General features: G+C 41.1%; 1 protein-coding gene across 2 annotated transcripts in view; it reads left to right on the forward strand.

Annotated features, from left to right (window-relative positions):
• Positions 1-10,234: 10,234 nt before the first annotated feature.
• CD247 (CD247 molecule) overlaps positions 10,235-15,171 on the forward strand; it is an 85,970-nt gene continuing 81,033 nt past the window's right edge. Inside the window, exon 1 of one of the 2 annotated variants that reach the window (XM_040229956.1) lies at positions 10,235-10,434. In XM_040229956.1, the coding sequence (XP_040085890.1) occupies positions 10,377-10,434 (58 nt within the window). In that variant the 5' untranslated portion in view covers positions 10,235-10,376. The remainder of the gene's footprint in view (positions 10,435-15,171) is intronic. The other variant, XM_040229955.1, reaches the window with a different exon arrangement.

The raw sequence follows: 15,171 nt of genomic DNA on the forward strand, positions 1-15,171 counted from the left end.
AGGAAAGGAGAGAGAGCAAGGACCTGAGAAAATATTTGAAGAGACAATAGCTGAAAACTTCCCTAACACGGGAATGGAAATAGTCAACCAGTCCAGGAAACAGAGAGTCCCAGGCAGGATAAACCCAAGGAGGAACACACCAAGACACATGGTAATCAAACTGATAATTAATGACAAAGATAAAATATTAAAAGTAGCAAGGGGAAAAATGACATATAGCACACAAGGGAACTCCCATCAGGCTATCCATCAGCTGATTTCTCAGCAGAAACTCTACAAGCCAGAAGGGAATGGCACAATATATTTGAAGTGATGAATGGGAAGAACCTACAGTCAAGAATACTCTACCCAGCAAGACTCTCCTTCAGATTTGATGGAGAAATCAAAAACTTTCCAGACAAGCAAAAGTTGAGAAAATTCAGCACCACCAAACCAGCTTTACAATAAATGCTAAAGGAACCACTCTATGCAGGAAACACAAGAGAAGGAAAGTGTGGGTTAGTTGCTCAGTCATGTCTGACTCTTTGCGAGCCCATGGACTGTAGCCCACCAGGCTCCTCTGTCCATGGGATTCTCCAAGCAAGAATACTGGAGTGGGTTGCCATTCCCTTCTCCAGGGGATCTTCCCGAAGAAGGGATCTAACCCAGGTCTTCTGCATTGCAGGCAGATTCTTTACCATCTAAACCACCAGGGAAGCCCACGGAAGGAAAAGACCTACAGAAAATAAACTCAAAACAATTAATGGGTGGATGAGAACATGTGAATGTATGCACTTCCACTTACCACATCACTCTGCTTGACCCCACCAAATTGTATGTAATTGTTTTATATTGTTAGGGTAATCATGTCCCCATTATGGTGTGCAATTGTGAAGTGAAGTGAAGTGGCTCAGTCGTGTCCGACTCTTTGCGACCCCATGGATTGTAGCCTACTATGCTCCTCCGTCCATGGGATTCTCCAGGCAAGAATACTGGAGTGGGGTGCCATTTCCTTCTCCAGGGGATCTTCCTGACCCAGGGATCGAACCCAGGTCTCCCGCACTGTAGGCAGACGCTTTACCGTCTGAGCCACCAGGGAAGTCCAATCATAATAAGAACATGATTAACCTAACAATATAAAATAATTACATACAATTTGGTGGCATCAAGCAGAGTGATGTGGTAAGCGGAAGTGCATACATCCACATGTTCTCATCCACCCAGCCAGTCTTTGTCTTTGGGTTGGTGCATTTGATCCTATTACCATTTTCTTAATTGTTTTGAGTTTATTTTCTGTAGATCTTTTCCTTCTGTGATTATGTAACAGTTACTTAATACGATTTTATCATGATTGGTCAAAAGAAAAATAATAAAACTCTGTATCACCAAAACTACTATTTAATAGAAAAACCTGCAATTGTTTTTAAAATCCAGATGCATTTCAGAATTATCTTGGAATATTTTGAAAAATACAAATGCCCAGGTATTGCTTTTTCTCTCCAGAGCTCCAGATATGTTTCTAATGAGCAGCCATGTTTAAAAACAAATGGACTATATGATGATCTTTTACTTCTATCTAGGTTTTTTTCACCTTTTCTGTTTCACATTCAGGGCTCCTATTTTATTTAGTTTATATTTTCCAATTTCTCCCTCTCTTTTTTTAAATGTTCTTTCTCAAGCCTTTAAAGCAAATGTAGTAGAAAAGGTTTTGTGCTGAAGCTCCAATATTTTGGTCATCTGATGTGAACAGACAACCCATTGGAAAAGTCCCTGATGCTGGGAAACATTGAGGGCAGAAGGAGAAGAGGGCATCAGAAGATGCGATGACAGGACGGGATCACTAATGCAATGAACATGAAGTTTGGCAAACTCTGGGAGATGGTGAGGGACAGCGAGGCCTGGGCATGCTGCAGTCCATGGGTTGCAAAGAATCAGACATGACTGGGCGACTGAACAACAGCAACAAACATATAAATAACATATATAATATATATATTTTCAGAAAACTTATGAATTTTTGTTTAACTAAAAAATTTATGACATTCCACTTGTTTGACTTAGTATGAATGTGCTTAGTCACTCAGTTGTGTCCAACTCTTTGTGACCCCATGGACTGTAGCCTGCCAAGCTCCTCTGCCCATGGGATTCTCCATTGCCATGCCCTCCTTCAGGGGATCTTCCCAACCCAGGGATCTAACCTAGGTCTCCCACACTGCAGGCAGATTCTTTACCATCAGCCACCAGGAACGCTCTTATATGAATAGAATGCTAGATTTCTAATTGAAAAAATAGATATGCAACAAGCAACAAAAACTTACTGTATAGCACAAGGAACTGTAGTCAATATTTTGTAATAACCTGTAATGGAAAATAATTTCAAAACTAATACACGTGGATGTGTGTAACGGAACCAGCTTGCTGTGTACCTGAAGCACTGTAAGTCAGCTATACTTCAGTAAAAATATACATGCAGAAAAGATAAAGGTAAGCAAGTGAAAAAAGGAGAGGATATTGGCTTATGAAACGGAAAAGCCCACGGGCAGGCCTTTAGGGATGGCATCATCCAGGTTCTCAATGGATGCAGTAAGTTTTCAACCTGTCATTAGACATTTCTTGTTCTGCCCGCCTCTGGATTAGATTCATTCCCCAGCAAGTTTCCTCCAATTTGGGAGCAAGATGTATTGGATATCAGACATACCTGATCCTCACAGAGAAAGAAGCATCTTTTCCCATAGCTCTTTGGTGGGAATCAAAAATCATAAGTTGGCCTCCAAGATTTCCATACTTTGGTGTATATGCCTCTCATTATCTCCTTGATTATGAAAAGGACATGTGACTATGATGAGATATCACTCCTGTGATTATATTATTTTATCCTGGGTGGCCCAGATTCAACCAGGTGAACCCTTTGAAAGCAGAGTTTTCTTGGACTTCCCTGGTGGTCCAGTGGTTAAGAATCGATGCAGGGGACATGGGTTCAATCCCTGGTCCCAGAAGGTTCCGTATGCTATGGGACAACTAAGCCCACACACCACAACCACGTGCTGCGTCTACTGAAGCCTGTGCACCCTAGAGCCCGTGCTCCACAACAGGAGAGCCACCACAGTGAGAAGCCAGGCACCCCAACTAGACAATAACCCCCACTCACCACAACTAGAGAAAGCCTGAGCACAGCAACAAAGACCCAGCACAGCCAGGAAAGAAATGAATAAAATTATACAAAAAAGCAGAATTTTCTCAAGGTGATTGCATAGTAACTCAAAGAGCTGTGCTCTGGTTGGGCTAGGAGGAAGCAAACATCTGTGCAGTGAACTGCCTACAGGGGCAATGTAGTAAGGGAATGCAGATATTCTCTCGGGTTTGCGACAGTCCCTAGATCATCATTAGCAGGAAAATAGAGACCTAGCTCTATCTTTGTTTGGAAATAAATTTTGTCAATAGCCAGTGACCTTGGAAGAACACCCTGAGCTTCAGATGAGAACTGCAGCCCCAGCCAACACCTTGGTTTCATCCTCATAAGCACCTAAGCAGAGAACCCTCTTCCACTGTGCTTGGAGTGACCTACATTACTATGAGATAATAAATTTGTGTTGATTTAAGTCACTTCATTTGTGATACTCTGTCATCCAGCAATAGAAAGCTAACACAACTTCTGAACATTCCAGTGTATGAGTGAGGATCTTTTGGTTGTAAGCAATAAAAACCAACTGTAGGTAACCTGGGCAAAAAAAGAAATTTACTGGAACAGTGTTCATAGAGCCACAGAACGTGAACATCTGGGATGGATGAGTCCAAGCAGAAAAAAATGAATGAAGAATGTTTCTCGGTCTTCTTTCACTTTCTCGAGATTTAGATTTCAGGGAGAAAGAAGGTGATTGGCTTTACATGACAGGTTACACCAACATTGTGACCAGAGGGGAATAGTTGGCTTTTTAAACCGAAATTGACAGAGTGACATCAGCAACGTGGCTGGGTAAGACATACCTCGTGTATGACCCACTCTCCATAACCACAATTTGACATCCATCAGTGGGCAGAAGTATTTTGCGGGAGCTGTGGGACCCAGCACCATATACCAAAGGATTCAGAAAGGACCTTGCCTTGCTGACTTGTTGGGTTATGTGCACACAGACCTTGGTCCTGGCTGTGCATCTTACGGTGGTCCATGAACTGGCCCCAGCCGCTCTCATCCACGGTATGGCAGCCCCTGGAAAACACTATCTCAGACAGTCACCCACAGACAAGAGACCCTTTGTGGAAGTCCAGGTTCCAGAGAAGAAATTCTAGCACTCTGTTGGAACAAAAAATATGTGCTTTTGGATGTATTGGCGTGGGTAAGAGGAACAGCTTTGACTTGCATCGTCCCTCCCCTGAGGGGGCATAGCTAAGGAACAAACAGCATTTTCTCAGGCCTGTGGTTTCTTCTACAGGGCAAAGTGAGAGCCTGTGAGTGATGCTCCTTAGCTGTGTGAGCTGCTCCTCAAAGGGCTAATTCCTCTCTCATTACATCCAGAGCACGGGATCAAGATCTATATGAGCAGGGGGCAGGAAGAGACAGGCGTCCTAGGGGCACGAAAGGGATGCGGATTCTACTGAGGGCACTGTGGGCTCCATCAGGAAGCTAGTCCATGAACTGCTGGGGGTGTCTTGCCTGCACATCTGCAGTCGGAATGGCTATCATCAGTAAGCCTACACATAACAAATGAAGAAGGTGTGGAGAAAAAGAAACCGTCCTGCACTGCTGGTGGAAATATAAACTGATGCAGCCACTATGGAAAACAGTATGGAGGTCCCTCAAAGCATAAAAATAGAGCTACCATCTAATTTAGCAATCACAGTTCTGGTTATACATCTGAAAGAAATGAACTCAGGATCTTGAAGAAATATCCCGTGGTCATTGAAGCGTTATTCACAATAGCCAAGACTTAGGAAAAACCCCCAAGCATCTGCCAACAGGTAAACGGATAAAGACAATGTGGTATATATATGTGTGTGTATATATATATATACAATGGAATATTATTCAACCATGCAAAACAAGGAAATATGCCATTTGCTATGACATGGATGGAACTTGAGGGCATTATGCTAAGTGAAATAAGTCACATAGAGAAAGACAAATGTTATCTGATATCACTTATATAGAGAATCTAAAAAAGATGAACTTATAGAAACAGAATGGCAGTTACCAGGGGGTAGGGGGTGGGAGAAATAGGGAGATTTTGGTCAAAAGGTACAAACGTACAGTTATGAGAAATAAATTTTGGGCACAGCAAAGTGAAAGTGAAGTTGCTCAGTCGTGTCCGACTCTTTGCGACCCGTGGACTGTAGCCCACCAAGCTCCTCCGTCCATGGGATTCTCCAGGCAAGAGCACTGGAGTGGGTTGGCATTGCCTTCTCCAGGTACAGCAAGGTGAGGTGGCAAAGATGAGGCCCCATGGAGGTGTTTGGGTGAGGTTCCTCAGGAATTGGCAGCCGTTTCTGTTCCAACAGAGACCTCTCAGGAAACAGCAAGCCCTGGCCTCCCACTTTTTTTCAGTCTAAGACCTTCTCTCAGCTCCTGACAGTGCCTGTATCCTCCTGTAGGTCCCAGCCCCATCCCACTGCACTCACCAAAACAAGGCTGGCACTACTGGACAGCTATTGTTTCATACAATACCTTTCCATTTCTGCCTTTCATGATAAATGATTCTCTAGGGTTGTTAATCATAATGTCTCATCTCTAGGCTTGTCTTGGAAACAATGGTTGATCCAAGAGGTGAGCATAAGACAGCCTGGGCCAATTAGATTGTTTGCTGAGATTGATATGAGGATTTTGAGTGTTTCTGTTATCTAGCAGTGTAACAGCTATCCCAAATTTAGTAATTTAGAACAAACTCTGTTTTAGGTATTTATGATTCTGTGGGTCAGCAGCTTAGGCTGGGGTCAGATAGGCAGTACTCTGGCATCAGCGGGCATCACTCACGTGACTGCGGTTCCCTGGTGACTCTGCTGCTGCTGGGTGATCAAAGATGACTTTACTCAGTTCCCTGGAAGTCAGCGCTGGCAGTCAGCTGAGTTGTGTCCCCAGCAGGCTAATCCAGCCTACTTCATATGGAGAAGCCTGGATAACTCTTGGTGCCGTAACCACCAAGAGTTGCCATTGGTGCAAGTTCCAATGTGCAAAGGTTTCTCAAATATTTGAGGGATTTCTTAAAGATGGGAGAAATAACATGCTTGTATATTGATAAGAAGAGATAAGGAGAAAGAAGAGAAAATTCCTGGAATAAGGTCCTTGAGAGGCAAGAAAAAAATGGAACCCAGTAGAGGGGGTGATACCAATATAATAGGTAAGAATGTGTATTCACTGCAGTTATAATTTTGATTTATCTCATTTTGAATGATAGTGAGGATTTTTCATTCATTTAAAGCCAGGACTTCCCTGGCATTCCAGTGGCATTCCATCTGCCTGCCAATGCAGGGGACATGCTGGCAGCTAAGCCCATGGGCCACAGTTACTGAAGTCTGCACCCCTAGAGCAGACTTGCTCTGCAACAAGAGAAGACACTGCGACGAGAAGCCCGTGCACAGCAATGAAGACCCAGCACAGCCATAAATAAATAAACATACAAACAAACATTTTAAAAAGCCATTTGCTACTTCCTTTTCTATGAATTTTCTGTTACTAATTTTCTAATATGTTTTTAGACCCTTACAAGCCTGAAAATTTCATGAGGGTGAAGATTCTTCGTTTCACTCAGTCATATCTTCAGCATTATAGTACAGTGCTTGGCACACTGTAGGCACTCAGAAAGTATTTGTTGTGGACTTCCTTGGTGGTCCAGTGGTTAGGAGTCTGCCTGCCAATGCAGAGGTTTGATCCCTGGTCCAGGAAGATTCCACATGTTGCAGCTCAACTACTAAAGACTCCTGTGCACCCTGGAGCCTATTCTCTGCAACAAGAGAAGCCACCACATTGAGAAGCCTGAGTACAACAGCTAGGGAGGAGCCCCTGTGTGCAGCAATGAAGACCCAGTGCAGCCAAAAATAAATAAATAAAAATTTAAAAAATAGTGCTTGTTGTAATTGAACAACGTTTGGGTTCTTATTATGTGTAAAGGTACTCAGCCCTATGACAGTGCTAGAATTGTATATGGAATCACTCAATATTTACTTACTCTTTACCTGGCTTCTTTCACTCAGTATGACTTTGAGATTCAGCTATGTTGTTTTGTTACTAACAGCTTATTCCTTTTTATTATTGAGTATTATTTCATTATGGATATATCATAATTCATCCATATATTTGGTGATGGATACCTGGGTGGTTTCCAGTTTTTGGCTATTACAAACATAAAGTTGCTATGAATATTCACATATAGATCTTTGTACGGAAATGTGTCTCCTTTACTGTTGGGTAGATATCTAAGAGTGAAGTGGCTGAATCATATATTAGATGTATGTTTAACTTTCTCATAAACTGCCAAACTTTTTCCAAAATTGTATCATGTTACATTCTTATCATCAAATGTATGAAAGTTCCAGTTCCTCCATATCCTTGTCAACACTTGATGTGGTCAATTATTTAATTTTAGCTATATTAGTCAGTGTGTAGTGGTATCTCATTGTATTTTAATTTGTGTTTCCTTAATTATTAGTGATGTTTAGCAACTTTTTCATGTGCTTACTGATCATTTATCTTCTTTGAGGAATTTTCTATTCAAATAGTTTATCCATTTTCTTGTTGATTTAATTATCTTATTATTAATATGAAGGCATTCTTTATATATTCTGGATATAAGTCCTCTGTCTGATATATGTATTTGCAAATAATTTCTCTGAGTCAATGGCTTGCTTTTCCAGTTTCTTAATGGTGTTTTCCACTGAACAAAGGTTTTACTTTTGATGAAGTCAAATTTACCAATTATATTTCTCTTATAGTTTGTGCTTCAGAGGTGTTAACATAAACATTTTTCTGTTTTTTTTTCCAGAAGTTTTATGGTTTTATGTTTCACATCTACACCTATGGAATATTTCAGTTAATTTTTGCATATAGTATAAAATAAGGGCTTTTTTTTTTTCACCATAGAGATACTGTTTGTTGGTTGGTTGTTTCTCCATTGAATTTTTTTTTTTTCTCCATTGAATTTTCCTAGTCCCGTTATAAAAAACCAATTGACCACGTGTGTTTGAGTCTATACGATCACAACTGCTATATGGTAATCATGTCTCTCTGTATGCTTAATGTTTTGCAGGGTTATTTCACGCTCATTGCTCCTCTTTTACAGAGTTTTCCTGGCTGTTCTTTTGCTTATTTAGCATTATTTTTGTACTGAGATGTAATTCACATGAGTCTACCATTTTAAAGAGTACAACTCAGTGGTTTTTAGTATATTCACTGTGTCATACATCATCACAAAAATCTAGTTCCAGAACATTTTGATCATTCTCAAAAGAAACTTCATACCTGTTAAGAATTAGTCCCAATTTCCCCTTTCCTGTCCTCTGAAAACTACTGATCTACTTTCTGTCTCTATGGCTTATTATAGCCATTTTGTATTAATGCGATCATATAATATTTGGTCTTTTTGTGTTTGGCTTGTTTCATTTAGCATACTGTTTTCAAGTTTCGACCATGTTGCAAGTATAATATTTTATTGTTTAGATAGATTTGTTTATCTATTCCTCAGTTTGTGGACATTTGGGTTGTCTCCAGTTTGGGGCTATTTTGAATAATGCTGCTATAAACATTCACGTACAAGTTTTAATGTGCACGTTTTCAATTCTCTTGAGTATATGCCTATGAGTAGAATTGCTGGGTTGTGTGATAATTCTATTAAAATTTTTGAGGAAATGTCACACATTTTCCATAGGGAAATTTCCCACGTTTCCACCAGTAATGTATAAGAGTTTCAATTTCTTAACATCCTTACCAACACTTTGTGTTTTTAAATTTTAGCCATCCTAGTATGTGCGAAGTAATAGTTCACTATAGTTTTGATTTTCATTTCCCTAGTGACCAAAGATATTGATCATCTTTTCATGTGCTTGTTGGAGAAACATCTATTCAGATCTTTGGCCGATTTTTACTTTTTTTTCTAGTTGAGTTATATTCTGAGTACTATACCCTTATCAATAATTGATTTACAACTATTTTTTCTATGGATTGTCTCTACTTTCTTGATAGTGTCCTTTATGCACAAAAGTTTTAAATTTTGGTGAAGTCCAATTTACCTATTTTTTTCTTTGATTACTTGTGTTTTTTTTGAGTCGTCACTATTTTTTGGACATTAATTTTTCACGCAAACTTTCACCAAGATTATCTTGTGCTAAAACTTTTGTTGGTATTTGTAGAAGTATGGGTTGATTAATTTAGAGAGAATCGTGGGCTTCTTAAAAGGAAGTTTTCTATCAAAGACCAAGATACATCTTTCCATTTACCCAAGTCCTTTCTGTATTCTTCAGTAATGTTTGAAAGTTTGTTTCACATAGATCTTATACTTTATTACACTGTATAAATAATACAGTTTATTTATGAGTATTAATCTTTTTCATATTGTAAGTTGGTTCAATGTTTAAATGCTGTCAAATAACAGAAGTGTTTGAAGTATTATGTGAATTCTTCTATTTTCTATGGTCCAAATTCAAGCCAAGTTCAGATCCGTATCCTCAGCAATTTGCTTTACAGGTAGGGACGCTGAGGTCTAGAGATGCTGAGTGACTTACTCAAGGCCGAACAGCAAGCAGATAGCAGAGATGGCACTAAGACCCAAGTATTCTATCTTCACATTTTACCTGACTCTGAATCTAGAGGTCTGTTGTCTCGCCAACCACCATAAAATACATGAATCTAGGAGAGCCGCGAACATTCTTAAATGCACTGGGAACTTGTATTTGCTTAGGGGCTGACTATACCAATCAAGATAGGAATTAGATAAAAATTAGACAAAAAGAATTAGACAAAAATTAGACAAAAAGAAGGAAATGGCAACCCACTCCACTAATCTTGCCTGGAGAATTCCATGGACAGAGGAGCCCGGCAGGCTACAGTCCATGGGGTTGCAAAGAGTGAGGCATGACTGAGCGACTATCACTCAGACAAAAATTAGAAAGAAGGAAAATAAAACAATGGTTAAAGGAGACCAAAAAAAAAAAAAAAAAAGTAGCAAAAATTCAGACAGACAGACACACGCACACACCCCGAACCCTCAAACCTCCAGAGCTTCCTGCCTGTAAACCGAAAGGGGGAGTGTGAGTTTCTTGGCCTGGTTGGCAGGTGCCTTCTCAAAGGCCCATCGTCCTCCACTTCCTGAGGAGGCAGCAGCAGAACAAAGCCAGCAGAGACTCCTTTCCTCTTCTTCACCCAGTCCCAGCTGCCTCAGCCTCTGCCTCCCGGCACCACCCTGGGGAAGGAAAAGATGAAGTGGACAGCATTTCTTATTGTGGCCGTCCTGCAGGCACAGTTCCCAGTTACAGGTAAGGTTGGATGTATCGATGGAAGGGAGCTTTGAGGAACTGTTTGTACATATGCGTGTGGGGTGGAGGGAGAGAGCAGAGGCGTGGAGAGGAGCCAATGTTTCCTTTAAATCTTGCCCTCCCTAAAGCAATGGACAGCTGAACAGGGAACGGTCTGTTTCTATAGCGACATCTGCTTCAATATGGCCAAGTTGGAAATTAGCTTAGAGTCAGCTGCTTGAAAACAGACCCGTGTGAAGTATGGATTTTTCCAGTGATAAAAAGAGAGAGAAAAGTCTGAGATGGGGGAAGGATGAGGAGAACTGAGGCAGGACTTGTGTGGACAAGAGGAGAGGGAGAACTTATCAGAAGCTGGGAGGGACCAGAAAACATCACCCGGGCCGCATTTTGTGCTGAAGGATTTTCCGAGTCTTTGTGTATCCTTCTTTTAGTACCTTGCTGTCTCCATCACTCAGCCGCCTTCCTGCTTCGCCAACAAAGAATGTTTCATGTGCTGTTGGGCAGAGAGGGTCATGGCTGTGACTTACTTGAAGCGTCTCCATAAGCCAGGCACTGACTGGGTTAACGAAGAAGGGAAGCAGCCTTCTTCAAGGCCCACATCTAGGCTCAGCTCTGACATGGCTGCCCCTGCACCCCACAGCCAAGGACTGCTTGATGACACACCCACCCCAGGCTCTGTGACTCACCCACTGCCCCTTGCTTTAGGCAGCTCTCTGTCTGAGGCCAAAAAGCCAGAGATGCTGAGAGAATGTAGGGGACAGATGAGAGGCTGTGACTTGTTAGGTCACCACCACGAGGAACAACCAACCAACGAGAGAGCTTACTCCTCACTTCATTTCAGTCCCCGGAGACTAGCTTTTCTACAATCCTTTCATTCCCACTGTGTTTTCCTGCTCAGATAAGAATAATGAGAAGTGAAAAGAAGACAAAATGGATTCTGTCTGAGGTTTGGCATCTTGGCATTTTTATAAGAAATGGGACAGGCTGTATTTGAATCTAAAAAAACTGGGAGAGTGGTCGAAAACCAACACCTTTTCTCCACTTTACAGCTCATCTCAGCATGGGAGGGTGATTGGCAACAATGGTGGGGGAGCTGGAGAGGCCACTGGCGCTTTTGCTCCTACCAGAGAATGTGGCACAGCCCCGGCCTAGGGCCCTGGGGGCTTCAAGGACTAAGTAATCATGGGGTTTTCTGTAACATCACAGCTCTCTTCTCAGAAAAGGCCTTGCTGGGTATGAGTCACGTGGTACTGTGGGGTAAGGACACCAGGGCGAGCCCAGAGCAGCCCATCCTTGTGTGCAGGGCTTGGGAGGACCCGTGACGCCATAAGGGCCTATGACTTCAATGACTTCAGAGGCAACAGATGACAGCAATAGATTCAGACCCTGGGCTTCAAGTTTGGGGGACTGTACTCGGGAGATAATTTCACCCTCTGAACTTTCCTCAGGGGTCGATTTGTTTTGAGCCTTGGGGCTAAGGCAGGGGCAATAGAATTAGAAAAGAAAAGAAAATCTGCTTGAGTCGAAGTGGCTGCCAGGAGTGGTAAACAAAACCCCACCCAGAAGAAAAGATGGGGGCCATGCCCATTTCCACAAGCAGTGTACAGGAAGAAAAGCTTTAGATTCATCTTTCAAAGCCACTTGCTTTGCCAGTTTGGAGACTGAAATTTCAGCTATTTTTAGATGAAGCTCTTAGCCTCATTGAGGGAGGGCAAGGGAGGCTTAGAGAGGCCTTTAACACCAAGGGCCACAAAAGGCACTCATGTTGGCTGAGAAGACATGCTTTATGATTTCCTTTGGAGGAAAGGCTGCTGATGAAATTTGAGTTGCAATCTTCCTTCTTTTCTCGCTCAATTAAGTTACTGACTCCCCAAACCCTTTTAAGACTTCTTCTTTTTACTAAGACTTTTCCATTTGTTTTCTTGCAATTGCTCAGATCATTAAGATCACAGCAAATAATGCCCCAGTCTGTCTACCTGAGGAAGTCTTCCTGGGTGAATCTGCTAAGACAGTCACTTGAAGCCGAAAGAGATTAAGATGGAGTGCCTAATGGTATGGGCAAAGTTTTGTCTGCAGAGCCCTCAACTCATCAGTGTCTTTAACACCAAGGTTGTCACTACCTCACAGTGGTCAATGTGGCCTTGGTCCTTCCTTTGTAAGGAAATGCAGCTTTGACACACAGGCTTAGGAAAAGGTGATGTGGGAAGAGTCAGGCCAATTAGTGCTGCCAATTTTTCAGCTGTGCAACCTTAGGCAAGTCACTTAACCTCTCTGGGCCTCAGTTTTTTTCACCTTTAAAGTAGGAATAACCTTCATTGCAGAGTTGTGAAAATGAGAAGTAAATGTTGCATGCCTGATACATATTAAACCGTCAATACGTAAAAGTTGTATTAATTTTTATTACTATTACACCCTGGACTGTTTTCTTGTTTTTATTACCCAGTGACAGGAAATGGAAACCCATGGTTAGGATTCTTGACCTGCTTTTGATTGTGTTGTACAGCAACACTCCATCTGTTGAGATCTAGTGCACCCTCCTTTTGGTTTTCGAGCACACCCGTAACAGCTCGGGAACACAGTGGTGATCCCTGCCAGTGGTAGGCCCCATTGTGAACAAGTGTCAAACCTTCGCTGGGTCACAGGATGAGCGTTACAGGAACCATTTTTATTTTTCAGAGCTACTCATTCTCTAGGAGATATTCCCTCAAAGTGAAAATATGACTAATAGATATAAGTAGTTAGGGGGAGCAAATTAGAACACAGTTTGCCTGGTCATCACTGGTCAGGGTGGCCAACCAGAATTTCAGCCAAATGGTCGGTGTGGATGCACAGTGGCCAGGATATTTAACTGAACGCTTTTTGCAATCAGACCTTTGCTTAAACTGCTTGGGGCTGTGCTTGAGGGAAGCTTTTGAGTGACGCCAGGACGCCAGGAAGTTTTTCCACGGATGGCACTTTCACCAGTGGTTTATTTTGATTTCTGGTCATCTGGCTCTGCTTATCCACATAATCTGGTTCATTTTCTACCATGGCCTTTCTCAAATTTGCTAGCTTATTTACACATCTGCTGCTGCAAAACATTCCCCAGAGAAAGAGCTGCAAAGCTATTGTTTAGATGAATAACCACTGCTGAATTTTTTTTAAATCATTTTATTTTTGCCTTTGTCTTTAAAAAATTTGTTTTTTAAATTAGATATGCACTTTTATTTTCAAGAATCCTTGAATATGGTGTTTTCTGTTTTATTTCAAAGAATTCAGGCACCACTAGGGAACTGTCTTGCTTTAGAGTTGTCCAAACACACTCTGTAATCCTTTTTCTCCTGAGCCTTATTTACCTATAGGGGCTTCCCTGCTGGCTCAGCTGGTAAAGAATCCGCCGCAATACTGGAGACCTGGGTTTGATCCCTGGGTTGGGAAGATCCCATGGAGAAGGGAAAAGGCTACCCACTCCAGTATTCTGGCCTGGAGAATTCCACAGACTGTATATTGCAAAGAATCGGACATGACTGAGCGACTTTCACTCACAGTTACTTGATTAAATAAATAGCAGCAATAGTTTGAAATAAATTTCTTCTGTTTGGGCCAAGGTTAGTTCTTATCAACACTAAAGTGACTGTAGATTTAATCAGTTTGAGAAAACATAAAGTCCATTTGGTTAAAAATAATCAAACTAGTCATTTGATCTGTTAATTGAAACAAAATGATTTGTTTAGTCACTGCACATACACAGATACTCCTTCCAGTCTAAAACACAATCTGTGTTTTCTGAGGGAAAAGATACTTTAATCTTGCTCAGAGATACCCCAGCACTTAGCACAGTGTTTGAAGCAAGAGCTCACACACAGTAAATATTTGTTGGGTGAATTAAAAGGGTGAGTGAAAGAATGAAGTCTAGACCTTTCTGTGTGATTAAATTCACTATAATGGTTTATGGAGGGGAATTATTTAGACCTTTCTTCTAGAGAACTTAGCGTAAAACAAAGTACTTTAAAAATTAAACTGGTGGAGGGAACGAGGCAGTTTGAGTAAACAGACTGATTAAAATTATTAATAAGGATGGTCTAAGATAAATTCTAAAGTTGTTAAAATTTTCTGATTGGACCATAAGAAATTTTCGATATTCATTTATTTGAGACCTGCAAAAATGATAATTTCATATGATTCAACTAATACTATATCTTGAAAAGTAGACAAAGAAAAATATTCATTTTTCTCATTTGGCTTTAACATTAAGGAAAAGCAGAAAATAAAGAAGGCTACCACTGTTGGAGATTAACTAATGGACTAGTAAATTAATGAAAGGCAACAAGGAGAAAAATAAAAATTTGTGGATTAAAGCATAAATCACATTATTAAATTGTCTAACTGTTTCAAAATATAGAAAGAAAAAAAAAGCAGGCTATCTAATCATTATAGTCCAGTATCGTCTCAGTTACTAAGTAAATATTTCAACGAGCTATCATTTTTTTTCTCTCTGTCTTCATTTGAGATATTTTACAAAAAATATCATAAAATCAGAGGAAGTTATAAATTTGAAAAATATTCCATTCCAATATTTTCCCAGGTGTCTACATATCTTTATATAGCTGTTATTTGTTGTTCAGTTGCTTAGTCGTGTCCGACTCTCTGCAACCCCATGGACTGCAGCACCCCAGGCTTCCCTGTCCTTTACCATCTCCTGGAACTTGCTCATGTCCATTGAGTCGGTGATGCCGTCCAGCCATCTCATCCTCTGTC

The sequence above is a fragment of the Oryx dammah genome, unplaced genomic scaffold (assembly GCF_014754425.2).
Source record: "Oryx dammah isolate SB20612 unplaced genomic scaffold, SCBI_Odam_1.1 HiC_scaffold_28, whole genome shotgun sequence".
Taxonomy (NCBI): domain Eukaryota; kingdom Metazoa; phylum Chordata; class Mammalia; order Artiodactyla; family Bovidae; genus Oryx; species Oryx dammah.